At 39.8% G+C, this 27918-nt stretch overlaps 1 protein-coding gene across 1 annotated transcript in view; it reads right to left on the minus strand.

Moving 5' to 3' along the window:
• The window catches only part of LOC309687318 (uncharacterized protein), a 61184-nt gene that overhangs the window by 27613 nt on the left and 5653 nt on the right, over positions 1-27918 (minus strand). The window contains exon 4 of the mRNA XM_082502181.1: positions 24529-24858. Coding sequence (XP_082358307.1) covers positions 24529-24858 — 330 coding nt within the window. The remainder of the gene's footprint in view (positions 1-24528; positions 24859-27918) is intronic.

Raw genomic sequence — 27918 nt, forward strand, 5'->3', positions numbered from 1 at the left:
GAGCGTAATCCTAGCTATGGTGGTCACTGTAGGACAAATAACTTTGGCCATCATTCATTGGAGAGTGTAGACTGTCACTCCGCTGTTAACCTTATCTATAAATATCCATGTCTTTACTCTGGAGAAGGCTGAAAAACTATGTGAAAGAATTCCAGTACAAGTCAGTGATGCTTATTTCTATCCAATGACAGGGATACTGAAGTGAGTTGTTGAGCACTCCTGTTTGATTCTCTGTTAGCCTCTGTTAGGGGCTGTTTTTACTGCTGTTAACTTCTGTTAGCGACAGTTTTTGTCACTATTAGCTTCTTTGTAGCTGCTGTTAGTCTCTGTTAGCCTCTCTTTGCTGTTTTGCCACTATTATATGTTGTTAGCCTCTGTTAACCACTGATTTTGCCACCACTAGCTACTGTTAGCCTCTGTTAGCTGCTATAAAGAGGCATTAGTAAAACTTTATTTGAAGTGGATCTAGCATTGTCAAACTGCTTATCAGATAGAAAGTATGAAATCCTAACATTAGATGGATATTGTTTAGCGTTAAGGTTATTATGATAATACATCAGTTAGTTGGAAGATGTAATGATATATTAAGCCACATATATTTATTAGTACAAAATAGTTTTTTCCATTTTAAAAAACCCTCAAAAAATGACTGATTTTACCTGTAAAATGATTTAAAGTTTTTTTGCAGCAATCCTAAAACAGAGCACACGAGCCTTGAACTTACTGACCTGTTGCTATTGTTGATCTGAAATTTGCATGTACGTCATCACACTTGCCAGTTTGAATTTGTGCTGCACTTTTCCTCGCTCACTCTCTCTCTCACACACATTCACATACTTCTTTTTGTATGTAGCAGCTGTGCTTCTGTCAGCCTGGATCATGTGCTTAACTCCTTTGTGTTTTTCTAATAGTAATAGTCTTAAATAAAATATGCTGATGTCTCTGTTTGTGAAACATGCCTGACTGTAATGGTTTTTGGGTTTGTTATGGGAGTTCTTTGGTTTTCCTTGTTTCTATAAATTATTTTGATGTTGGGTCGTTTTTTTGTACCCGTGACTCAGTTAGGTTACTGATTATAGTTTTCTGATTTTATTTAGCTTCACCTTGATATCTGTATGTCCATATTTAATTTGAGTTTTTTTTTAAATATATATATATTATTTTATTATTCTAGCTTCTGTTAGTACTTAAAATTAATTTTATTAGATTACTTGTAGTTTAATTTATTAGTCTTGCCTTCCCTATGTCATCCTGTTTTTTATAAGAGTCCTTCTCATTAGTCCTTGTCCTTGTCAACTCCTAAACTTAATTTAACTTTACAAAAACTAAATATTACTATATAGGATTTTGGCTCTTTATGTCTCCTCCTGAGATCAAACTGGTGATCTTCAGCTTATAAGGTGAGTATGTAAACGATTATTTTATAGAAAGGAGCTAAAAGCTAGGTAATTAGCAAAAAAAAGCAGGGCAGAAAGTCCTAAAGGCAAGATTACCTCAAATATATATATCTGACTCAAAAGAGTTTTGACTTGATATCATATCTAAAGCATTCTAACTTTTAGCTTTAGCTAACAATGTATTGGCTTCCCATCATTACTCATGCTGTTGGAGTTTAGCATAGCAATAAATCTGCATTCTGCTGTTTTTGTCTATGTTAGCTACTGTTAGCTTCTGTTAGCCTTTGTTATTTTAAAGTTGAAATTATTTACTGTCATTGTATGTACAACAACATTACAGTGTCTTTCCTTTAACAACTGCAAACACTCCTGTTTTGCAGTTCTTACTCCTGACAATTAATTGTGGCAAGTTTCCCACATAATATTAAGTTGCTCACTAAGTTAGAATAGACGTTTATGGGGAAATGGTACTCTCTGTACAGAGAATTGAATACTATTGAATTTATGGTCTCAGTTACTCATTTGTTATCATATTGTTAAGCCAATTATATAAATTTTTGTCAATCTAAGTTTCGAATGAAGGATTGTCTGGGGTATGTTCATTGACTTGCAATGATGAAAATTCTCATTAGGAGTCTTCAAAACAGGATTTCACAGACCACGGGGTGATGTCGCCGTGGCTACATTCATCTTTTATTCTGTCAGTGTTGCTTTGTCTAAACTAACAATGTCCTTCCCCAGCCAATAATGAAATACATTGGAGGCATTTAGACTAATTAAAATAGGTACAATTTTCTTGACTTCCAGGTCTTGTTCCCTCTGTCTATTTTATGCTGTATACCGAGAAGGAAAGAAAAATTAAAGACATTTTTTTCTTCTCATGTATATTTCTCCTTGACATAACTCACCTAAATTTAATATCAGTACCATTTCTTTTTACAAATTTCTGTGCCTGAGAAATAGCCGGTCTCCCTTCTTAGTTTGACTCCCGTTTTATATCCTAAAACGACCTTTATCTCTCTTTGGAAGAAATAATCAGCTGTTGAGATAAAAGTCAGATTTAAATGAAAACCTGATTGACTAAGAATTTCAAGTCTTGACCCCGTGTGTTTAATTTCTTGTTTCTATTGTGTTTCTCTTGCTGTTCTCTCATCTTCACTGAAGATTGTGACCTGAGATTTTAAAACAGTTCTGTGATTTGCAGTTTATTGCATCCCCTGGTAGGATCTCGGATTTCATTTTAGCTCATCCTCCCTAAATATAACCAGAACAAGACAGACAAAGATTTTGTCTTTAAGTCTCAGTGCATGCTTAAACTGTGGTTCAGTGTGTTTTCCTGTGAACAGACGGGAGATATTCGATTTCCTCTACATTCAGTCCATCTAAGGAATTGCTCCTATTTCCCTGTCCCTCTATCCAAACCACTTCCCGTCTTTCACTCACTGTACCGAGCCTCTCTGAAACATCTGAGCCCGGTATCTCTGCATGTTCTTTCTGATTGTCACATGTCCAAATGTTTGAGTCTAGCATAGCTGGAGAGAACCGGGGTTTCCCAAAAGCAAGACAACATCAAAACAGCAGAATTAGTCTGGATGATAGATCGGCCCTTCCCTCAGGCTGCAGGCTGTCTGGTCGTCTCGCACAGTCCCTTCGCCTGCAGCCTCACACCGGAAAGCTGAGGATTAAAGTGGACTATGTTACGTCAATGCATGACAAATTCTATTAAATAAAGGTTTAAAAATGTTTGCCATCCTTAGCTGTCCATTTCACTGCTCCACTTCTTATTTGTTCCCTCCAGCTTCTCGTCCTGACTCTCCACACCTCTCATCCTCCCTCGCCCTTATCAGTGCCCCCTTCATCCCTCCCTCCATCCCTCCCTCCCTCTCTTTCTCTCAGACATGGGCAGGATAGGATATCCCGACAAAGCCAGGCTGTACAAACACAGCTCTACGACAGGAAAAACTCCCAGCCCTGAGAGAGGAATTTCCCCTCAGAGCTGACACACACACACACACACACACACACACACACACACACACACACACACACACACACACGAACACACGCATGCCAGCGTACATGCACACGCAGTTCTGACACACACTGTGGAAGACAATGTTATTTTCCGACATACAGTGTTTTCATTTGTCTCCTGAAATCATTCGGCATTGTTGCAGATAAAATGTCATGTCATTTATCATTTTAGACAACAAACAGGTTTTTGTGATTTTTTCTACAAAAACACACAAAAAACAATCTTTATTTTTTGGGTCAGCAGTATGAAAAGAAACAGTTGCTGGATGGCAGGCTGTTATTTTCGCTTGTTGAGTTTCTAATAAGGTTTTTTCTGAAAAAAGTTGGTTTTAATTCACATAAATATTCAAGTGTATACATTTACTTTGCATATAATCTATTCATACATATCTTCAAATTAAAAAAAAAAAGTGTTGAATGAAAAGAAAGTTGACTGAAAGATAAAATAATTCAGTGCAGTCTGACTGAAATGCACCAACTCCTCCACTTACCATAATAAATCACATTTTTCAAGTGAAATAAACATTCGTGTACATTTACATTTAATTTTGCTCGGCACTTTTTCACTTCCGCCATCACAGCATACTCAGCTTTTCTGTTTAATCACAGAAAAAAAAAAAACAGGGTAACTCAATGGAGCAGCTACTCATTTTCACATAACATTAGTGGGATGTTAATTAATGAGTGTTATTTGCCATGTTCTTTTTCAAATTTCAAATTTAAAAGGAAGCTAGTTTAGTTTGTTTGCCTGCAGACAGATTTATTACAATTTCACATCTTTTCATGTTTAGCATGACTGGTTTTGCATGTAATTAACAGGAATTAATTAAGTAGAGGGATACCAATTAAAACAGTCACTTTTCTGTTTAATTAGAGACAACGCATAGTTATTTCCATGAAACATAGGTGGGAATTATTTAGAAATAATGATAAAAGCCAGACCCCGTAAAGTTAAGTCTAACTATGATATCGTAAAGTTACTTCATTAGGTACACTTTTCTAGTATTGGGTTAGACCCCCTGTTGCCTTTAAATCGGCCTTAATTATTCATCTCATAGATTCAACAAGGTGCTGAAAATATTCCTCAGGGAGTTTGGTCCATATTGATGTGACAGCATCACACAGATGCTGCACATTTATTGGCTGCACATCCACGATGTAAATCTCCAGTTCTACCACATCTCAAAGCTCTATTGGATTGAGATTTGGTTACTGTGTGGGCCATTTGAGTGCAGTGAACTGATTGCCATGCTCAAGACCCCAGTTTGAGATTATTTGAGCTTTGTTACATGTTGCCTTTTCCTCACAGAGGCAACCAGCAGACGATTGGCTGCCTCCATGTAGTTATAAAGGGATAAACATGGGCAGCGACAATACCCAGAAAAATATCTGGTATATGCAAACCAAATCACAGGCAATAGCTACAAGTTTGCAAACTTATCAACTGATTCAGACCGCAGTAAACAAACTACAGGTGTAAAAACGCCCTAAGAGGTCCAAAGTGTGCCAAAAATATCCCCCCATGCCATTACATCACCCGCAGTCTAAACTGCTGACACGAGGCAGGATGGATCCATATTTTCATGTCATTCAGGCGAAATTCTGACACCTCAATCTGACTGTTGCAGGAGAAATTGAGACTCTTCATCATTCGGCAATACTTCTTTTATTGTTATACTAAATAGTGAGCCCGTGTGTAAATTGAACCTTTAGTCTCTTGTTCTCAGCTGATGGGTGAGGGACTCAATGTGGTCTTCTGCTGCTTTAGCCCATCAACATGTTAGCTTTCCTATATATTTGTAAATTGCCAAATATCTAATAATTTATACAGATATCATTATTATCATGCAATATTTCCATTTGTTTACCATATTAGCATTTTTTTCCATATGAGCATGCATAATAATAGATGAACGTCCTTGTGCATGCAGCATGTCCAGAGAGTGAGAAGCTGATTTCAATTTATTATTAAGGAGAAAAGTAAAAATGTTTCTGTTATAGTTTAGAGGAAAATATTAAAATGTAAAATATATTTGTTTTAACGGTGTGTTTTAATGATTTAGATTCCAACATTATTTATATTATTTGACCCATTTGATCATCTTTTGCTGCCTTCTTTAATTATTTCCAAAGAAATAGAGGACCGTAATATACTAAAGCACAACATATTAATATTTCCCCCATGTCCAACCTCATAAATTGCAAGTAAAGCCAGCATGCAGCAATTAAACAAATGAGCCTAAGTCTGAAAGCACATTAAAACAGACACAAAATAATGAGACTCACTAATAATTAAACATTTGCCGGAGGAAATTGTTCAATGTTTCAAACAACTTTTAATATTTAGAATCTGCCTTTGAACATGTGCTGCTTCGCCCCATCACCAGCGCCAGTAATTATTGACTCTCACACATGAACATGCTAACGGTTGTCATGACAGCAGTAGTGCACAAGCTTGATTAGATGGCTGTCAGCTCACCTGCACTATATATTAGTAGTGGTGGTAACCACAGTAACAATGCCATTACTATTCCAGCAGCACAGCTCCATGTTTGCATAATGATAAAGCGCATACAGTAGATGTGACAAACATGTTATTCCTCTTAGAGGCTACAACAAAAGGTCAAAACCTGGAAGGGGTCAGTGCGTCAGAGCTGCGCCCGCTTAAATGAAGTGTAAAATAAAACGTTATCTGACCACTCAAGCTCCCGACAGACATTGATTCTTGACTTGAACAACAAAGAAAAGACATCACTGTGTTCGAATCAATGAGCGCACAGGAGAGTGGGAGATGTGACGGCACGGTGGCTAATTTGTGAATTTTAAAAGTCTCTGTGGATATTATCCAGTGCCGACCGTCTCCCTGCCCTCAGGTGCAAAAGACACACACACACACGAGCACACACACGAAAACACAAACACACAGTATGAGACGAGGAATTAGACCCCCAGAGTGAAGCGGTCCACCCCACCCTGCTCTCATGACCCCGTCTCTATAATTACACGTCTCTGCTCTCACATTCTCGACGTCTCTCTTGTTTTTCTTCCATTGTGGATATAATTAGCTTCAGACTTTATCTTCCCCTCTTTGCCCTCACTTCTTTTCCATGTGTCCACCAGTGCTGCCCTCATCTCCACCCCATCGTCTCCACCTAGTCTTCCATCGAACTCTTTGCCCTCCTGCGGGGGACAGAGTCCTCGGATCCTTCACTTTGCAAAAAATCACAAGTGAAAACAATATAAAAGCTCAAAAGTGTTATTGGCTGAATTTACTTTGAGCATCAAAAGTAACAGTGACTCTTTTTTATTTATCCATTTTTTATCTACTGTCAAGTCATTTTCTTAATAAAAACCAGGTCACTTATCTTCACTTAAACTAAACCACCCTCTGTCAGTATTGTCTGTGTCACAGTGGACACATACAGTTAGGTCCACAAGTTTTTTGGACACTGACACTTTTCTTTGTGGTTTTGCCTCGGTGCACCACAGTCGGTTTCAAATCAAACAGTCAAGCTGTGACTGAAGTGCAGACTTTCAGCTTTAATTTAAAGTGCCTAACAAAAGCATTGCACTGACTGTTTAAGAGTTTTACAAACATACAAACCTGAAGTGTAGAATCCACATCACTACATGTGGTTTCATCGATTGAGATCTTTATTAAAGCTCCCTTCAGCTGCTGCTTGTTTGTAGGTCTCTCTGCCTTCAGGTTTGTATTTAATAACTTAAAACTATCCAGTTTCGTTGCCTCGAGAAACTCTTTTGCGTTTGAAATACACTTTGGGTCATTATCCAGCTGTACAGTGAAGTGCTGTCTGATTGGTTTTGCAGATTTAGCCATGTGCACTTAACAATTCATCCTGCTACTTCTATCGGCAGTCACATGATCTATAAACGCTAGTTCCACTAGCAGACATAGGTCCCGATGCCATAACGCTGCCTCCATCTTGTTAGACAGATGCTGTGTTATGGTTTGGATCATGAGCTGTTTCTTTCCTTCTTGGTTTCTTCCGTCTAAAGAATTTTTCTCCCAACTGTGCCGGTTTGTTCAGATCATTTCTGGCAAACTTTAACCTGGTCTTCTTGTTCGTGAAACCATTACTTTTCATTGGCTTGTAAACCTTCTGTATTCATGAATACATCTCTTGATTGTAGACTTCAAAGTGACATCTAAAATCTAACTCCTCAACAGTGTTCTTGACTTTCCAAGACCTTTTTATTACCGAGGAAAGAATTTGTGAATAAAAAAAGGCTGTAATTCCTCAACAGTCAGACAATCCTTTTGTTAAACTCAGTGAATTCATGCTAAAAGTCAAAGCACTTTAGTGTGATTCCTTCCATAAAGGTAACACTGTAAATTTTGAGGATCATGATTAATGGATTCTAATCCCTCTGGTACTGTGTGTGAAATTACAGATAATACAAAATCCAGTGATTTTTCAACCTTAATTGTGTGGTTGCTATTGTATTGCTTATCCTCACGAATGTATTTTAAGTAATTATCTTTAAAGGCACAGATTTCCTGAATATGGGTGGTTTCAGAGCACGCCTCTGTGTAACATATCTTAGTCTAATTTCAGTAGCTATTTAAATTGTGCCGCTTGTTATTTTAACATTTGATGAGAAATGCACTCTTTAGCAGCTAAAAAGGTTGGAGAAACAGTGGTAACAGTTCAGTGTCATCAATGTTTTCATGTAACAACCTGACCTGTATCTGCAGATCAGATAAATGTTATGGAGTAAAAAGGGTTTTGTTCACCCGAACGTTGACCTTGAGTAAATCTACTTAGTTACTTTCCAGGATTGTCTCAGCATCTCTACTGACTTGCTGTTTGACGCTCTCCTTCCTCTGGGGTTATTTTACTTAATTATGTGGCATCTTCAAAACTCGTAGAGCGGCAGAGACCTCTTGACATGTCATGTCCTCATCCTCCACATCCCCCTGCCTCATCTTCATCCTGTCCTCCCACCACCCGCCCGTCTTTACGTCCTGCCGCCTATGATTCTCTCAGCAGTGTGCGTAAGCAGTTACGACACACGCACCTCCACCCAAAACACCTGTGCTCCCTTCTGAGATGACCTACTAACCGCCCTCCTCCTCACTTCCTTTTTCTTCACTCAGCCTCTCCTCTGTAGAGCTGACATCAACTTTACCCTTTCGCCCATTAATCTCAACACTTTCTGCCGCCCTCCCCCTCCTCCCTCACATGCCCCATCGCAACCCAGACCCGAGCGCCCTCAGCCCCCCCCCCCCCCCCCCCCCCTAAAAAAAACCCTCCTGCTCGCCGACTTCCGCAGGAAATTACCTTGTCTAGCCGCTGCGCGCTTCACATCCACGCCTGCACTTTCAGAAAATGGCAATTCGAGTGACAAAACAGGACGAGCCTGAGAGTGGGATGTCTTGTTAGTGTGTGTGTTTATATGGTCTCAGATTTCTAGTCTTCATAAACAGTAAAAGTGTCAGAAGTGGCGATAACTCGTCGCATATTTCTCATCTTTGCAGCTCTTACATTGACACTGGCTGTGGTTTTTTGTGATTTTACAGTAAAGATCACTTTTAATTAGATTATTAAAGTAAAAAGTGTTATTTTAATAAACAACAACAACAACAACAAAATGAGTACAGTGTTCTGCACGCATTATTGTCTGCATTTAATTGTGCACTACTCTGTTAATTAATCTGTTTAATGAGAATGAAGGCAGCAGTGAGACAGTTTCAAAATAAGAGGCACTTTTGCTCCTGTTTTGCTAAAACCGCTTATACTCATTCTTCTTTGAGGGGAGCACTTTGAATTATTACACCGAGGCCTTACAATCAGTAGTTTTATCAGTAATTACATCCACAGGTGTTTTCACGTAATGTGTCTGATTAGTCCCCTTCACAGGCCTGTGGGGGCGTGCACAGACAGTTGGAGTGACACTCTTGTGCTACACCTGTTAAGTCAGATAAATTACAGCTTTGCCACAAACCTTTTTCACAGCAGATACTTTGACTTGGTACAAAAGAAAAAGCAGGTGCATTTTGGAGAGTTTACAAAGTTTCTCTTCTAGTTTAAAAAAAGCACTGTCTGCTGCTGGCTTTTTAACAGCGAGACACCACATGTTCAGTGCAGTGCCACATGTTCGATTTGGCTTTTTTTTTTTTAATCCCGGATGCTCTTCCTGACACAAACAAAAAGGGAGCTGTGTCTCTTCCTGGGACTGAACTGGCGCAAGAGTTGGGAGTTCGCCTTGTAATCGGAAGGTTGCCGGTTCGAGCCCCAGCTTGGACAGTCTCGGTCGTTGTGTCCTTGGGCAAGACACTTCACCCGTTGCCTACTGGTGGTGGTCAGAGGGCCCGGTGGCGCCAGTGTCCGGCAGCCTCGCCTCTGTCAGTGTGCCCCAGGGTGGCTGTGGCTACAATGTAGCTTGCCATCACCAGTGTGTGAATGGGTGGATGACTGAATGTGTAAAGAGCTTTGGGGTCCTTAGGGACTAGAAAAGCTCTATACAAATACAGGCCATTTACCATTTGAACTGCGAATTGAACTGTGGATCAGGGATTTCTAACTTTTAATGCATTTAATTTATTCTCTGCACATTTGCATCCTCTCTTTTTGTCATGTTATCACAAACTGCAGATCAGTGGAGTAGCATAAAACTGACAAATGGCCTGTATTTGGATAGCGCTTTACTAGTCCCTAAGGACCCCAAAGCGCTTTACACATCCAGTCATCCACCCACTGGTGATGGCAAGCTACATTGTAGCCACAAGCCACCCTGGGGCACACTGCCGAACACTGGCGCACCGGGCCCTCTGACCACCACCGGTGAAGTGTCTCGCCCAAGGACACAATGACCGAGACTGTCAGAGCCGGGGCTCAAACCGGCAGCCTTCCAATTACAAGGCGAGCTCCCAACTCTTGCGCCACAATCGCCCCACTGTAACGAGTCACCTACATGTTCGTACATACAGTGTCCAGCATGTGGGTCCACTTACGCTTTATGCTGTACTTGCGCAGACTGAATTTTAACATATTTAAAAGCATTGCAGTCGTTTCAGATGAAAAGTGAAGGAAGAATATTGCAGCGCCAGCAGTCGGGCAGAGAGAGAGCACAGGCTTATCTGATGGGACAAAATGAGCATGAACTTCTTGGTTACAAGCTTTGTCCCACGATTAATCAAGTTGGAGACATTTACATGCAGCACAGATAATCTAGCTTTGCATATCCCTGAATTCATGATAAATGTTAGCATCCTGGATTCCAGTTACTCCCTATACTAGTTCCACTAATGCAAATTAAAAAAAACAAACAAACACTAATTCTGCAATTATTCATCTGACATTGCACTACAGTAAAAGTGTCATGCTTCTCTGCAGCACTTATGAACCTGAGTAAAATGTAAACATGCAAAATCTAAACAGCAACCCTGTTTGTATTTTCCTGAGCATACATAGATTTCCAAAACTGGTTATGCTTTAAATGTACAAATATAAAAAAACAGGCTCTGGTTCCACAGGGACCATTTGGTAACGAGTGCACTCGTAGTTCAAAACACATACACTGAATATACTGAAATAGTAGAATAATACTGTTTAACCTCAGACACGGAGCTAGATGCTGCTCAAGGTCAGTCGGCTCTCTGAAATTATTCTTCTGCCTCCTCAGATGTGGTCCCAACTCTGCCAACAAGAGCTCAAACTGCCCCACTGACATCCTGAAATATGCAGTTTTGATACAGCTTTAACTCCTGGATCAAACCCTGAAATCCTCCCTGATTCTGCCTTTTTGTGAGAATCAGATGACAATCTCCATTTCTTCATGTTCTTGTTCAGAAACATCAGAACCAGCTCATTTTCACTTGATATCTCCTTCAGTGTTTTTTGTAGTGCCTTTGTGGGGGTGGATTTTTCACAAACATGTAGGTGTAATTAGTTCTGAATTTCTGGTCGTTTTTTTGAAGCACACTTGGTGTGTAAAGACCTTAGAGAAAGCCAACTAAGAACCAAGACCATGTTTTCATGTTAACATGTCCACTTTCAGCTTTTAACGATATATTTGCTTGCCGGGACTTGTCACCAAAATCTTTTTTTAAATTCTTAACATCAAGATTCTTTAATTATTATGTAATGTCTTTCCTATAAGGCCAAAGTGTTAGGCCCCTCAGCCTACATACCATGTAGTGACCGCAAGGTAATCACTGACTGAAAGGGAAAAGAAGCTGGTGAGCAAGTGGAGTCTGCAGGTAGCTGACACTCTCTAGCGTGAAATTGGTCACAAAGCGGAATACAGTTCTGCACTAAAAAACCCTTCAGGATTGCTTTGGCCTCCAGCAGGCTGCCACAGTTGCAAAAGGTTTGCATGGATGACACTAACTTGTCTGGAAACACTCGTCAACTACCCACCAAGCGATAATGAAAATTTGAAAAGTGCAAGAAAAAGGAGAAATTCTGCCTTCAAAGTAAAAGCTGCACCTTTTGAAATGTGTTGGTTTCAGCGGCAATGCGGGGACCACTGCCGCCTCTGTAGGCTTGTATCACTGAGGCTACGTCCACACTAGCCCAGATAGATTTGAAAACAGTGTTTTCATCTGAAAACGGACCGCGTCCACACTAGCGTTTTCAGTTGTTTTCACAGAGTTGTGCGTCCACATTGAAACGGCCGAAAACGCTTACGTTCCAGTCCTGTGCATGAGAAAATGTGAGTGAGAAGAAAATCTATCTGGAGCATGTACAAACTGATGTTAATCTTTTTTAGGGCTGTCAAAATTGAGAGCAATCAAAACAACCGCTGTTTAATGCCCTCCGCTATCTTTATTTAATTGGTCACATGACTGCATCACATGACTAAAGTGCTTCATCGTCTTAGAAAGTCTGTGTTTTTGAGTGTCCACACTGCGACGGGGCAGCTCCGTTTTGAAATGTATGCGTTTTCTAGAGCGTTTTCAAAACGCTGCCTTTCTCCTTGAGGAAAACGCCATCTCAGTGTGGACGGGAGGCCAAAGCGGAGAGAAAACGATGCAAAAGGAAAACACATTAGTGTGGATGTAGCCTGAGGCCTTAAATGTTCCTACATCAAGAAGATACTATATAAAGTAAATATAAATAACCTTCAGCTTCTCTCTTATTTCCCAAGGGATTGCCGCAGTGGATGGATCAGCACGTTTGATTTGTTTCTTACAATAGAGATTTTTTCTGACACAACCCTACGATTTATCCAAGCCGATATAAGGTAAATATACTGTAGCTCATGAGACCTGAGTTTTTAGAGGCAGGGTTTAAATCACAGCAGGGATTCATGCTCAGATTCAGACATTTCACAATGTGATGCCTCAAAATATTTGTGGCTGCTGCTGTTGAGATTTGGCAACACAGGAAACCACTGAGAGAAGCGGAGGCTCTATGACAGCTGTGCTCTAACTTTATGCGCTCGTGTAGTCTACGGGGAGCTGATGTGGTTGAAGGGGAGCGATTGCTGAAAACAAAAGGTCTTCAACGAGTAATTTTGAAGGAGACAGCCAGGGTGTGTCTGAGAGAAAGATGATGTCTGAGAAATGTTCGAGACAGATAAAAGACAAGGACAAATCGATGGCACTGAAAGGAAGCCATTTCTTATACACTGAAAGGATAGTATACCTGCAGTCTGCTCTCAGTGACACACAATGACACATGCAGAAACAGGGACACGCCGTAATTTCACTGTGATCATGTAAATCAAGGTCCTCTTTTCTCCTCTAATAAAGAGACTCCTACTCCCGATCCAATTTGCACACAAATGAAATCATTAAAACACGCTTCCCTCGAGACGTTTACCCCCGAGTTATTAACTTATCTCTAAAAAACACAAGCTTCAAATCCTGATGGAATTAACCTTTTTGTGTTCTCCATCTGCGTGTGTGCGGGTTGCCTCTAGGATTCACAATCTGTGTGTTCAGTTGTGTCCGTAGAAGGAGAAATGAGAAGTGTGTGTGTGTGTACAATGCACACAACAGTATCAGCGCACATGAAGGTATGCAAGGAGAGTCAATTAGGGGACAAAAGAGAGGAGAGCACAAACGACAGGCGGAGAAAGAGTGAAAGAGAAACTCCGTGGAGAAAGAAAGCTCCGACTATGCTCCTCTCCTTTGGTTTCCCTCCACTGACTTCCCTCCGCTCGGCTCCCACACAGCAGGAATGCAGGTTACGTCGCTGTCTGTGTGTCCTATTGATGTCTTGAGAGTCACCGCTGACTGGTTTCGCTGGTGGAAAGTAACTAAGTATATGCATTTAAAAAGTTTTTAAATTTGTTTCCTCTGCAGGCTTTGATTGTAATAGGAAATTATTAACAGTTAGCTTGGCTGAGCTTTAAGACTTCATACAGGGGGAAACAATTAGCCAAAGGCAACAAAATCTCACTTGAGCACCTGTCAAACTCGCTAATTAACCCGCATCGCTTTGTTGGCTTAATCCGTGCATAAACACACACAAATCCAAACAATTTCTTGGTGGTTCCCAGGCAGCTGGCGGCGTCTCTAGGACAACACATCCACAACATCCACAACATCCACTGTTCCACTAAGATCTTAGTTCTTCAATTCTTTTAACCTAATCATCCATACAGGTAGTTTGCCTACTTTGATACTGCTCATATATATGAGCAAAGAGGTTTACAGAGGCGCCACTTAAAATGGGATTAAACACCCACACGGACCATTCATGTAGTAACGCAAGCTGGATTGGTGTCTGCTTTCAGTCAGTTTACTTTTTTTCCTGCTGATATACATCAGGCTAGTACATTTCTTTATAATGGTTGTTTTTGGATTACTGATCTCTGTGTTTAAGTCACCAAATCCAACCTTATATTAATTTTTAGCATCATTTTCAAACCTGTGTATATAGCAGGTTTAAAACTCCACAAGATGGCTTTAATTATAAACCAGCGTTGCAAAGACAATGACATAAACAATCGGTTTGACAATATTTGTTTCACCAATTCAAATGTACTCACTGAATGTTAATACAAATCGCAAATCAGCCAATCACAGGGCAGCAATTCAGTGTATTTAAGGATGGAGACATGGTCAAGATGACCTGCTGAAGTTCAAACCTGGGATCAGAAAGGGGAAGAAAGCGATTTAAGTAAGTTTGCATAGACCAGCCTGTCTGGCACCAGGAAGCAGACGGGCTGGTCTGAGTATTTAAGAAACTGCTGATCTACTGAGATTTTCCTCCACAACCATCTCAAGTTTAGAGAGAATGGTCTGAAAAAGAAATAAAATATCCAAGAAGTGGAAATCTTCTTGGTGAAAACCAGACTGCTTTGAGTTATACAGAAGAGCATCTCTCAATTCACAACATGGAACCTTGAAGCAGAAGACCACACCAAGTGCCACTCCTGTCAGCTAAGAACAGGAAACTGCACAAGTGCACCAAAATTGAACAACAGAAGATTATAGAAACATTGTTTGGTTTGATGAGTGTTGAATATTTAGAAGATAGTGGCAGAATTGTGCATATATAACAGAGGTCATGGCTCCAATCCCACCTTGTATCAGTGGTTGAGGCTGGTGATGGTGGTGTAATGGTGTGGGGGGAATAATATAGCCCTAACTAAGCATAGTTTAAACACCACGAGCTACCTGAGTATTGTTGCTGACCATGTCCAGTATCCATATTTTAATGGGTGCTTCCAACAGGATAAAACACCATGGCACAAAAGCTCATATCAACTCAAACTGGTTTCTTGAATATTGGCAATGACTTCACTGTACATAAATGGTAAAATGGCCTGTATTTGGATAGCGCTTTACTTACCGTAGTCCCTATGGACCTCAAAGTGCTTCACACTACGTTTTGTCATCCACCCATTCACACACTGGTGATGGCAAGCTATGTTGTAGACACAGCCACCCTGGGGCGCACTGACAGAGGCGAGGCTGCCGGACACTGGCGCCACCGGGCCCTCTGACTACCACCAGCAGGCAACGGGTGAAGTGTCTTGCCCAAACAGACAACGACCGAGACTGTCAGAGCTGGGGCTCAAACCGGCAACCTTCCAATTACAAGATGAACTGCCAACTCTTGAGCCACGATTGACCTCCACAGTCACCAGATTTAAATCTAATAGAGTATCTTTGGGATGTGATCACACAGGAGATTCACATCACAAAGACTAGAATCTCTGAGGAATGTTTACAGCAGCTTGTTGAATTTTTGGCAAGGAGGTCCAACATGGTACTAGCTACGTGCGGCTAATGAAATGGCCGGTGATTGTATATTTTGACGTGTAGATATAGATAATCACTATCCACAGACCATCCATTTGAAACTACTGATCAGAGACCATTATGGAGGCATGGATATAAAAATGTTTGCATAAAAAATGACTTATCTGACTTAATTCTTTTAATGATTAATTGAAAACTGAAAATGTGTTAGGCTGTCCTGGAAAACTAATTTCAAACTGACGATGCCACCACAGAGCTGTGGTTGAAGCAAACACTACTGCGTGTTGATGTCCAGTGTTTTGTTGACCCATCTATCTAATCGACCTCCTGTTGTAAAAACTAAACCTGAATTCTTCCTTTGTTACTATGTCATCTGAAAATGTCACATATAAGAATACAACGGGCTGTGGGCCTTTGAATTAATTCTCTTTAACACAGATAGAGACACACAAAGACAACAGATTATCATGAGAGCTGAGAGGCTGACGGGAAAGAACTTGTCACACAAATGACAAGTGAAGATATTTGCATATGCCTGCACTTTGCATGTTGCTCTGAGCAGAGAGCCTTTGTTTTCGCCTACATGTGACCCGAGATAGCCTCGATAGCTCTTCTGATGAAGAGCCAAGTTGGATTAGACTTGTTGTGTTAAGATGTGAGAAATTTGTTGGTGGATTAACTTGAAAACAAGGAAGTAAAACGATATTATCACCTCCCTCATTTTCTTTATCAAACAGTACACAGTGAATGGAGAGGATGAAGATTTACATCTAGAGGTGATACACTGCCCGGCCAAAGCTGCCAAAACCTCACACCCTCTATTGTTTAGTTAGATTGCCTTTAGCGTTGATGGCAGCACACATTTGCTATTTTATCGCTTATGCTTATGCTTATGCAGACTTACGTTCATTTTTCACAAAGATCCCATTGATGATGGGATCATGATCAAACCACTGCGTGTAGTCTTCTCCATCCCGTCCCAACGATTCTCAATAGAGTTAAATATATTCAGACGGTCAGCTGACCTGATTTTTGGGCACATAAGGTTAAAAAACTCAAGCAGTCAGATCATAACACTGCCTCCCCTGGACTGTACGGTGCACAATAGGCATGACCGGCTCAACACTTCATTCGCCTTTCTCATGACCTTCTTTGCTCAAGAGCTTGAACTTTGTGCTCCAGAGCAAAGAGAAGACTCTTTTATTCTCCCAACTAGCCTCAATGATGGTGAGATGGTGGTTTTCTTAAGGCTGCACTGCTGTTTAGACTCAGTCTCTTGGCTTCTCCATTAATTCTACAGCTGCTTTTTAAAAATTTTATGTTACCAAACATTTGACTGCTCTTTGTTCACAACCATTCAAGATTTTTTCCAACCACTGAAGGTGATGGTTCACTGATTTCCTTCTAGGTTTTAATAACATCTAAAACAGTTCTGATAGTTTCAACAATTTTCTTAGCTTTCTTTCTGAAACAGGGCAACACGACTAAAGGATATAAGCTACTCATTGCATCAGCTGGGGTCAATAACCTGCTGCCAGCTGAAGGATACTAATCACTTCTGAAATTATCCAATGGAAGAAAAAATTTTCTTAGTTAAAACATTCCATCTTAACACTTTGCTTGGATTACAACACTGGTCAACACGCATTTTGCTACTGGGATTCTTTCGCTGCACTTCAAGAAATTTCAACAATGCATTTCAGCATTTAAGAAACCATTTTGGTGAGGAAAGGTGAAGCCAAAATTACGGTAAGGAATGTGTTTTGGTTGATCCTGAATCTGTGAACTAATGCTTAATCATGAGTTCAAAAGGAAACTGAAGCCAACTGAATCAGCAGCATGGGAAGCATTAGTGCAGGTTATCCAGAATTTTCTTGGCAATCAGAGATCAGAGAGCTACACTGAGCTTGTGGATAACATGCTGGAAGCATATCAGCTGATGAGCGCTAGAATGTTACCGAAGAATGGCCATTTTTACATGCTCATCTGGACTTTTGTAGCACTGGGAAAATTTTCACCAACATATAAAAGTAGTGGAAACCCAACATCAGAGACAATTTAATCCACACATGATAGGTGACTACAGTTAGTTCTCACAAACAGAGACTAATGTGCAGCACAAGTGCAAAAGCAAGTGTCCCAAACATATTTGAGAATTCTGACCTTGTTTTATTTGGAGCAATATTAACTCTGGTATCATCTTCTGGTTTGTTTTTAGAAGAAAACATTTTAAAAATCTGTAGGAAATAAATTTGCCTTGCACAAAAAGTAAGAAAACGTGTGTCTCTTTGTTGTATAAAGCTTCTTGGCAATAAATCTTATGCTGTTGAAAAGCCTGTTTATTTACCCTTAAGTGATGCCCCGTTTCTAATGAAAATCCATTTGTGGGTTGAGCGGCAGAGCTTTTAGAATTGGGCATCTTGGCTCACGTTCTTACAGCCAGCATCAAAACAACTCCATATCTGTTAACGGTCAACATTTCTGCTATTCATGCGCTCGGTGTGCTGCTTTTATCTCTACTCCTGACAACACAAAGAAAGACCCACATCAATGCAAACCCAAGAGATACATTTACCCTGAATGACAAGACTAAAGGCAAGAGGAAGTCGGTATTCACTAAACACACACACACTCGAAACCACATTTGTGCGCAGACTCTTTGCTGAATGTGAGTTTTTCCCAGCTATAGCCTCTAGCGGTGAACCTGACCATCAATGGGTTTTAACACTTGACATGAGGATTACAAATGGCGGGGACTTCACTCCATTCACTTTGTCCTAACAGGATTTCTGTGGCACCTATCAAATCGTCCTTTGTCGCAGTTTGTTTAAAAAAAAAAGAAGAAAAAAAAAGGCGGGCATAACCAGACCTTGATAAACTAGTTGTGAGTCACAAAGGGTCGGGAAATATCAGATTCACGTCCCACATTGTCTGGTGAGTGCCGTTTTCACAGTGAATCAATACATATAGGAGACTCTCTCGCCCAAGAAAATGACTTCATAGGTCTTTTATGACGACGGTAAATACGATCTATACGTCTGTCCTAAAGTTAAGAAAACTTCAGTGGCCTTGTAAGTGGAGAGCTTCAGGGATGACGTATTTTTGACTGAAAGTCAGCATCAACCTGGGTCCCTCAACAAAAAGTCAAACTTATTTTTTGGGAATTTTACAGAAGAAAAATGCTGTGGTACATAAAAGCATGTGGTATGTGTTTTACTCAACCAGTTAATATTCTACACTACTACTACTATTAATACAGTAAAATTAAAAGGTTAATTAATGTTAGGCTGTCAACAAAACTTCAGATTTACCACCACTAAGCTTTGTGCTATATGTGATAACACTGAATGTCCCTGAATATAATCATATAACCACTTATTCTAAAGCGCCATATTTACTTACACGTTTTATATTATGGAAAAAAAACACAGATCTTATTTTTAGGCAATTCAAATTTCAAAAGAATCTTTGATTTCAAGACAAAGCAAAAAGATCAGTACCCCGATTATTTAGAAAGTACCGTAGAGATTAATAACATCTGCACAACACTGAAAAAGGTGTGTTTAAAGCCTAACTATCAAAAATGAGACTCAAACTTCAGTTTCCGTGTCAAAGGTCCAATTTCTTCTGGAAATGCTTCTAATGTTCATTGAAGAAATGCTGATATTAGTAGGAACAAACAATTACTAAGATTATTTTATTGGATGACTTGTCTAAAACTCTCTTTCTGTCTCTGCGTTTGTTTGTTTCCTCTGCACCTTTAACTTTCACCGTTACGTTAGTGCATTGCTTTTCTTATTTCACTTCATGAAAACAGATTCACCAGTGAAATGAACATCAGATGAAGGCCATAAAGAAACAACCTCATATCTACGAAGTCTTTGAACTTTTCTGATCTCTGCTGAAACGCCACAGCTAAAATATTCCAGACCGCTGAGTATCCATGCATCTAACGCCGGGGTCAAAAAAAAGCCACGTCTCTCAGTCTATCTGTACCGTCACTGATAACCAGGAGGCAAAGCTAAACTCTGCATTTTCATTTTCAAAGACAGACTGAAAATAGCAACGATATCCTATTTCATCCTCTGTCACTCGAGGGATGATTCGTCTGCACTTTTCACATAATAAGCAAACGAAAAACATTAAATGTTGTTACACTATGTGACATTTTGTAAAGTTTCCTCACTGAAAAATAAGCTTGTTTGTCAGGAGCAGATTGACACCACTTGGGACTCGAATAATGCTAAAGCCGTGATACCTTAAGCGTGGTGTAAAGACTGGAAACGGGAAAACCAGCAAACCTGACTTCAGACTTCAAAAGGATAGCAATGCAAACTCACTGCTACATTTGGTAAAATGGTAACTGGCCTGCATTTGTATAGCGCTTTTCTAGTCCCAAAGGACCCCAAAGCGCTTCACACTACATTCAGTCATTTCACTACTTACATCAGATTTTACGCATCAAGACATAATTTTTGAAAAAAAAGTGCATTATTTATATATAAACCACCTTTAGCAGCAATAACTTGAAGTAGCGGTTTTCTTTCTTGCCGAGGAATTTTGAACCACTCTTCTTTACAGCATTGCTTCAGTTCATTGAGGGTTGCAGGAATTTGTTTATGCAGAGCTCTCTTAAGGTCCCTTCACAGTATTTGGAGTCAGGTTGAGGTCTGGTTGTTGACTGGGCCATTGCAAAACCTATATTCTTTGTTTTTGTCATCCATGCTGCTGTAGTTTACTGCTGTGGTTGCAATCATTATCCTGTTGCATGAATCAATTTGAGCCAAGCTTTAGCTGTGATACAAATGGCCTACGTTTGACTCTAGAGTTCACAATCAAGGTGCGCAGGTGGCTGCAAAAAAAGCCCAAATCATCACCTTTCCACCACTGTGCTTGACAGTTTAAATGAGGTTTGATATGAAATTTTCCTTCTATTATGCATTTTCTCCAAATGTGTTACTGTGCATCTTTTTAGAGATAAGAAGCTGTCTTTCTGCAACTTTTTCAAACAAACCCTGCTTATTCAGTCTTTCTCTAATTGTACTGTCATGAACTTAAAGAGAAAGGTATTAGTCTTCACATTGAACATGTAACGAAAAGTTGAACTATTCTCATAAAACCCTCTCAGAGTGGCTGCCTTTCAGTAAAGCTTTTACAGGTGCTCTAAAACCAATAGAAAAAGCTGATTTAGCCATAAGCTGAGAAATCATGGCACAGACTTACAGGAGCCTAATAGCGATGGACCCCTGCAGTCATTTTTGATAGCATGATACGCAAACCAAACAAAACACGAGAAATTACAGCTACATAAACAAATGCAGACAAAAACACAGGCGCGCATTTCCCTGAAGAGATTAGTGTGAGAAATGAAGACTGCACATGTGAGCGGAGGGCAGGGGACAGAAAGAGCTCACCTTTCCTCATAATGACTTTGCTCACCTGTTCATCCCCTCACCTGGGGCAGGGGGATCACTCTACCTCCCTCACCCACCACCCACTACCCTCCACCTCCCAGAGATGGCCAGATAAAGCAGGCCTTTCAGTTGAAAATGCTCTAAGGTTGCCACAGAGTGTCCCGGCTCTCTCTCCCCTGAAGCCCAGCCCGCCCTGCGGCCCGGCCCTGAAACTGATCCAGGTAAAGCTTTCTGACGGAGAACTTTCTCACACTCGTACCTGCCAGTCACGCACTTCCCCGGTGAAAAGTGTGACACACGCACTAGATATACAGCGCACACATGAAAACTCACACAAAAGCAAACTATACACAGATAAGGGAAGATAATTGGCTCTGGGACAGGGAGTCTCACAGGTAAATGGACTGATACTAATCAAGAAAAAGAAACCTAAACCAAAGCTGTGTAACATTCCTCTGTGTGTGTTTGTACTTAGATTGTTGCAGGGACATAAACTGTTTTCAGTCACACTGCAGGAACAATAACCAAGCCCCCATAACATAAATCAATTAATTTCAGTATGAAGGGTTAGTTTTCAGGTTTAGCGTAAGTCTCCGGGAAATTAATGTGAGTCAAAGTAACGTCCTCTGAAGTGAAGGAAATACTGCAGACATATTAGGAGTGTGTGTGTGTGTGTGTGTGTGTGTGTGTGTGTGTGTGTGTGTGTGTGTGTGTGTGTGTTTCTGAAGCCTCACCTGGGGGTTTTGTGCTACATAACAAACATTATTACGACATAATATGATTATGGCTTAGAAGCGTGAGGTCTTTGACTGCCATTTCTGTAATTCTTTCATTATGAGAAACAAGCTGGGAGCGATCAAAGACAAAGAAAGGGTAACAGGAAATACTGCAGGAGCATTTCTTCAGTGCAAGAAACAAACAAAACCTTTTCACATCCACGGGAAAATTGTGGATGACTTCTATGTGTCCTTGCCAAGACATTTTGAACAGATTCTCTTAGCTCTGGTTTCACCGATAAACAAGAGTTAAATGTGAGAATAAAGTACAGTAAAGGAGTGACTAATGAGCACCCAGATGGACTAATGGATTCTTAGAAAATGGGTTGATGGGAAGAGATAAGTGCTATGCCTAATTACTGTATTTGTGTTACACTATGATTAAACCTTTTTACTCTCCTGTCATTTTAAGAGTCACGTGACACATGAAGACCCCACTTGCTGTTTTATTCCAACAGCTGCACCTTCCCCCGAACCTCTGAAAACACTTGAAAGGTGCTTACTTTTCGAATGTTTTTTTTTATTTTTACCAAAACAATCAATTGCTTCTGCTATTAGCACTCCACTGTGTTTTACAGATGCTTCAATGTTGCTCTTCTTTCCTGACTGCATCTTTAAATTTTGACAATCATTTGAAACTAATATTTCACTCCATAAGACACTGAACCATCTTATTAGGCAAAAACAAAACTATTTTATGCGTTTCAAACTGTGTAAACTTTATTATTTTTCATGGATTCAATAAAATAAATTTGAAAAAAAAATGTTTCTGGCTGCAAGTAACAAAGTTCCTAAAGATACAATTTACATTTCGAAGGTTTCTGTTATGTGTGCACACAACAATAGTTCATCCCTTAAGTTAGGCGCCCTTTTTTGTTTGAATGACTCATAGTTGAATGTTAATAGGTTCAACAATCAAAAACATTCCTCATAAAATGGTCAGGTAGAAGGATCAGAGAAAAAGGCAGCCAATGTCTAAAGAAAAACTACTTCTCAAGACCACTGCGAAAAAAAGTTACAAGAAAAGTCTGGCTCCTTGGAAGCATAAAGAAATTAGGGTTGGCACCGCAGTTTTGCATAGTGCTTTACATACATACAGCACATGTAAATGATATAATAGACAGAAATACACATTTTTTAAAAGAGGCTTCTGTGAGTGCACATATTTGTGGCCTTTTTAGCTTCTGGATGCTTTATTGGGGAAACAAAAATTAAATGGATAAACAGGGATAGATGGAGCACTGGAGGAGGAAGAAAGAAGTTAGATTGAATAATCAATTGACCACACGTGCCTACTGTTGTGCTAATTGCAGATTAATTGTTCTGCTCTGTAAAGAGGACCCAAGACACAAGTAGTTCAATATGAGCTGAAGAAACCTCCAGAAACTTTCTGTAACATAAGGAACAGAAAGTTTTAAAGATGTGGAGATGGGAAGTGATGGGAAAAACAGTGGAATGGAGTGAAAAGCAAACCAAACAAGTAACCAAGTTTAGGCAGACTGTGCTCACCTTCTTGGTTTAGACACACAAAGTTTCAGTTCCAGTGTATGAAGCCAGCCAACATATATCGGATATATTAAATTATGGTGACAATGTTGGTAATCGTCATTTTTGCACTGACAGTTACCAACGTAATTACCACACTAATGGCCACCAGGCTAATGGCTAGTGTGGTGGCCATTAGTGTAGTGGAGATGTTGGAGGCCGTTACATTTTGACACCAGTTTAATGATACATGGGCTGCATTCATTTCGTGCTTTTCTAGGGTTTCTTCTAGTCTTGCTGATTACCCAGAGTGCTTCACCAGCTGTATTTCTCCGTGATTGCATTTGGAATAAAGCTCAGAGACTGAACAGGACCTCGTATGCTGCACAGTTAAATGCAGCAGTCTCTGACTCTAGGCCCTTTGCTGCATCCCTTCCCCTCACTCTCCTTTCTCCACCTCACTATACTGTCTAATAAAGGTGAAAAGGCCCACAAGAATGTGGATGAATGAAATGCACACTAGTGTACTCTCCCTTGTAAACAGCAGAAAGTCGCCAAGGGCCGCTACAGGATTGCAGGAAGAACTTTAAGATTAGCATATACTAAATACAAAAAATAGCCATTCTGCTGGTAAATGGCCTCATTCTATTCAAGCAGTCTTCAAGTCTAACTGTGGACTTTCTCCCAAAACCTACATGCGCGCAGCACCTTTTTCTGAGCCTTTATGTACTTTCTGTCACACTGACACGGATGCATCAGAGGCAATTTGGGGGTGATAGTCACACTCATTCTGAACCACAGCTGCATCACTCTCATTTTCAGGTTTGTGTGTTTTTGCTCATAAACCAAAGATCACAAATATCCAAAAATTCTAATCATGGGCAACAAGAAAATCTGTGTAAAACACTGTCAAATATTTTCATTTCCTTCTTTTAATAACCCTTTAACAGCTTAGATCAGGTCTTCTTGGGTCAGTCTGGGAGATGTAAGATGTGTGATTCACCAGGAAGATTATCTTTCTTTCATGAGCACATTAGCAAATTCTGTGTTTTCCATATTGTAATACTCTAGTAGAAAAATATGTTGTGGTTATTGTGATACAAAAGCATGTGAGTGTGAAGCTCTGAGTGTCATCGTTATTCTCCTCTAGCCTCAGTTTGAGTGTATTGTTTCCCACTTGAAGCTTAGCCTGTTCCCTTGGTAACCATACTGCTAACCATCACTGCCCCTGTACTTACCGGCCAGGCGTACTGGAAAGGAATGACAATGTGTCCATTACTCCCGTCCTCTCCTCCTCCCCCCCTGTCGTGTCCTCTGTGGTGGAACAACTGGGAGTTTCCACCCAGGACACCCGTACTGCCGGTACCAAAGGTGCAGGCTCCAGTTGGGGCGACCCGGGCCTGGTACTCCTTGAGGCAGGCCTGGAAGAAAGTGTCACACTGGTCCCTGGCAGAGCAGTGCTGTGCTCCGCTGGCCTGGAGATCACAGCATTCTCCTGTTTGCAGACGACCATGTGGGTTCTGAAAGTGTCGGATCTGAAGCTCAAACATCCCAACCGCACAGACAGCCTGAATCCAGAGAGAGCAGAGAGGAGAGCAAAGGAGAGAATTACATTAATATATTATCAAACTTGCACAGTTAAGGCCATTCTCACCCACTGCAGTGATGGAAGATCACCAAGTAATGACAGGTGATTTACATTTACAGGCCATTTGAGGTTGTGTAAAAATTCACGTCATTGCTGTGTCTTGCTTCAAGTTCTACTTAAAAATGTCTCATTAGGACAGGAAGTGAAAGAAGGTAATTGCAAAAGCTTTTAATTTATAAGAGGAGTTGTTTTATCTTTTTATCTTTTATAAAATCAAACAATGTTTAAATTACAGTTGGTGCAAAGTTAGAAACCAATTAATCTTAAAAAATGGACCGCAGGCCTTTCCAGAAACATACAAGAGAAGCCTCTGATGAGCTGTAACATTAGAGACGTTATAAGAGAGAGACAGGGCAATCAAAGAAACCTTCATTGAAATCTATGGGAGAACTCTGCCTCGGGAAAGATGGTGGTGCAAGTTTAACATCCAGGGGAAAAAGCTCATTTCAGCTGAATGTCAGTAAACCTTTCAGATGTTAGGTTTTAGATTTTAATGCTGATTATATGCATCCAGTTTTATGTCTCAGTGATCAATGATTTACCATACATAGCACTTTAAAATACCTGCCCAAACAAATGCACTGAGGTGTCTGAAGATGGCTGCTGAATGCTGAGGTTTCTGGTTACTGAAAAACTAAGAATGTAAGTGCATGAAAGTTAAGACTTCTTATCCTACAGAAAAGGATTTAACAGGATTTCACAATTATTCGTGTTTAAAAAGTGTTATGTGTTTTCTTAAAATCCTAGACTGAACCTAGACTTGTAGACAAAAACAGGTAGCCTACTTTACTGACACTATCTCCTTAGCAATGACAAACAGAGATTACCTTGGACAACTAAAAATATTGTCCTTTTTTCTTGTTTAAAATATTTGTCATATACATATTTATATATACCTTAAAGTTATCTTAATTGGCTTTCTGCAATATTTCAGGCAACTTGCAAATAGTTTCATTGACATTATCATTGTTTGTATTGTTCTAATCAATATTTATTAAAAATTACTCTTGATTTGGGCCATTTTGTTCACCCACGGTATTGAAAATGGTAATAACTATCAAGCATTTTCCTGGGTATCAGTCTAAAATTTGTAATTCTATTATCATGACAGCCTTAGTGCAGACGATAGAGTGAAATATCAATTTACCCACATAATACGAAAAAGCAAATGCAAGTGTATTTCACAGAATGTCAAACTATTCCTCTGGAATATTTAATATTTATAAAGACTCGCTTTAAGAGCTAGAATATTTCTGAAACTGAACAATTACCCTCACACAAATAACCAGCTTCACCAGATGTTTCTATGTATGCCCTCCCTTTATTGCAGAATTCAATCACTTCCACTGACAGTTCAGCTGAGCAGACTTTTTTTTTACAGTGAGATTTTTCATGTTAAAGTTTATTATGTGATTCCAGCAGTTTATAACATATAAGAAAAAGAAGTCCTTCTCCCTGTCAGTCACTTGAGCTTGATTTATGCATTTCATCCACAGTTATTTAATAGTTTAGATATTAATTTACATGATAGAGGTTGACTAACTCAAACACCATCATATAGTTAAAATAAACAAAAATGCGCAATGAAACTTTGAGAGACGGCTATCGTGTTTCCTCTAATGTACTGTCTCAGTGCCTCTGGGAATCAGCAGCGGCCTGCATGTCTCCTCTCCACCATCTGTTTATCAGTACGTACAAGACAACAGCGTTCAAAAAGCAAGCAACAGAGAGAGAAAAGGGGGAAGAAGACATGATGACATAACTTTGATTCCCATAACTTTGTTTGACCTCTAGTGAAGAGAAAAACAGACGTTTCCATTTACAACCAATGTCTCCCAAAAAGTTGGAACGCTGTATAGAATATAAATACTAGAACATGGTAGTTTAAAAATGATTAAAAACCTATATTTGAATGAAAATAATCCAAAGACAACAAGTAAAATTACGTAACTGGGAAAAAATATTGAAACTAAGAATAAAAGTTAGAAGGGGGGGGGGGGGGGGGACACAAAAAGAAAAGAATGAAACAGACCTGGTGGAACATTTCATAATTAGATAACAAGTAACATGACTGGGTATTAAAAGAGCATTTATGAGAGGCTCGGGGTTTTAGGAGTAAAGCTTAATTTTTTTAATATAAATAACTTCATGGGCTTAGAAACATATGTTAAAGCCCTTGAATTGGCCTTAACAAGCAGAGGGAACAAAGTAGCAACATATAAATAAGATCGAAAAAACGTTGCCACCTTCACTCAGTGAAAAATGTTGTCCTCCAAGCTGAAGAAAAGAGCAACCATCAAGTTCCTTATCAGGACAAATTTTAAAAGCCAGCATCAGTGATGATATGGGGGTGCATAAGTGCACATTAGTGAAGGTACCATTAATACTGAATATGCAGGTTTAGGAGAAACATATACAGCTGCAGATAATATCATTTTTTCTCAGCAGGTTTTCTTTTTTCTGCAAGACAGACTAAATTCAGAAAGCATTCAAGAGCATGGTTTTGTCGTAAAAGTGAGATTAAGTCACCTGCCTGAATTCCAGATCTGGTACCCACGAAAACATTTAGCAGATTATGAAATAGAAAAATATCTCTGTCCCCATAAAAATTAAAGAAAAATGATCTCAAGCGCTGGTGAGATCACTCATTGGATTCCAAAGTCCCATCTTAAAAGTTCAAGCTGAGCATTTTGTCCATCGCTGTCTTGGTGCCTTTAGAAATTCAACTCAACAAGCAGGTGGTGGATCTGACTGAGAATCCAAAGGACATGCTCATACAGTAGCGATTTTTAAATCCAAGGTACACCCACCCTACAGCAGACCTTGCTTTACACTCCTTTTGGACTCTATTAAGTTCATAATTTACAAAATGAACACCATGTTGCATTAAATAAGACTAAAAACTCATCAGGAAAGTGTTTTACTGAGGTTACAGATAAAGGGAGCTGATAGGCTGTTTTCTATACAACCAGGCTTCTTT

This window comes from Aulonocara stuartgranti (genome assembly GCF_965226115.1).
Source record: "Aulonocara stuartgranti genome assembly, chromosome: 14".
Taxonomy (NCBI): Eukaryota; Metazoa; Chordata; class Actinopteri; order Cichliformes; family Cichlidae; genus Aulonocara; species Aulonocara stuartgranti.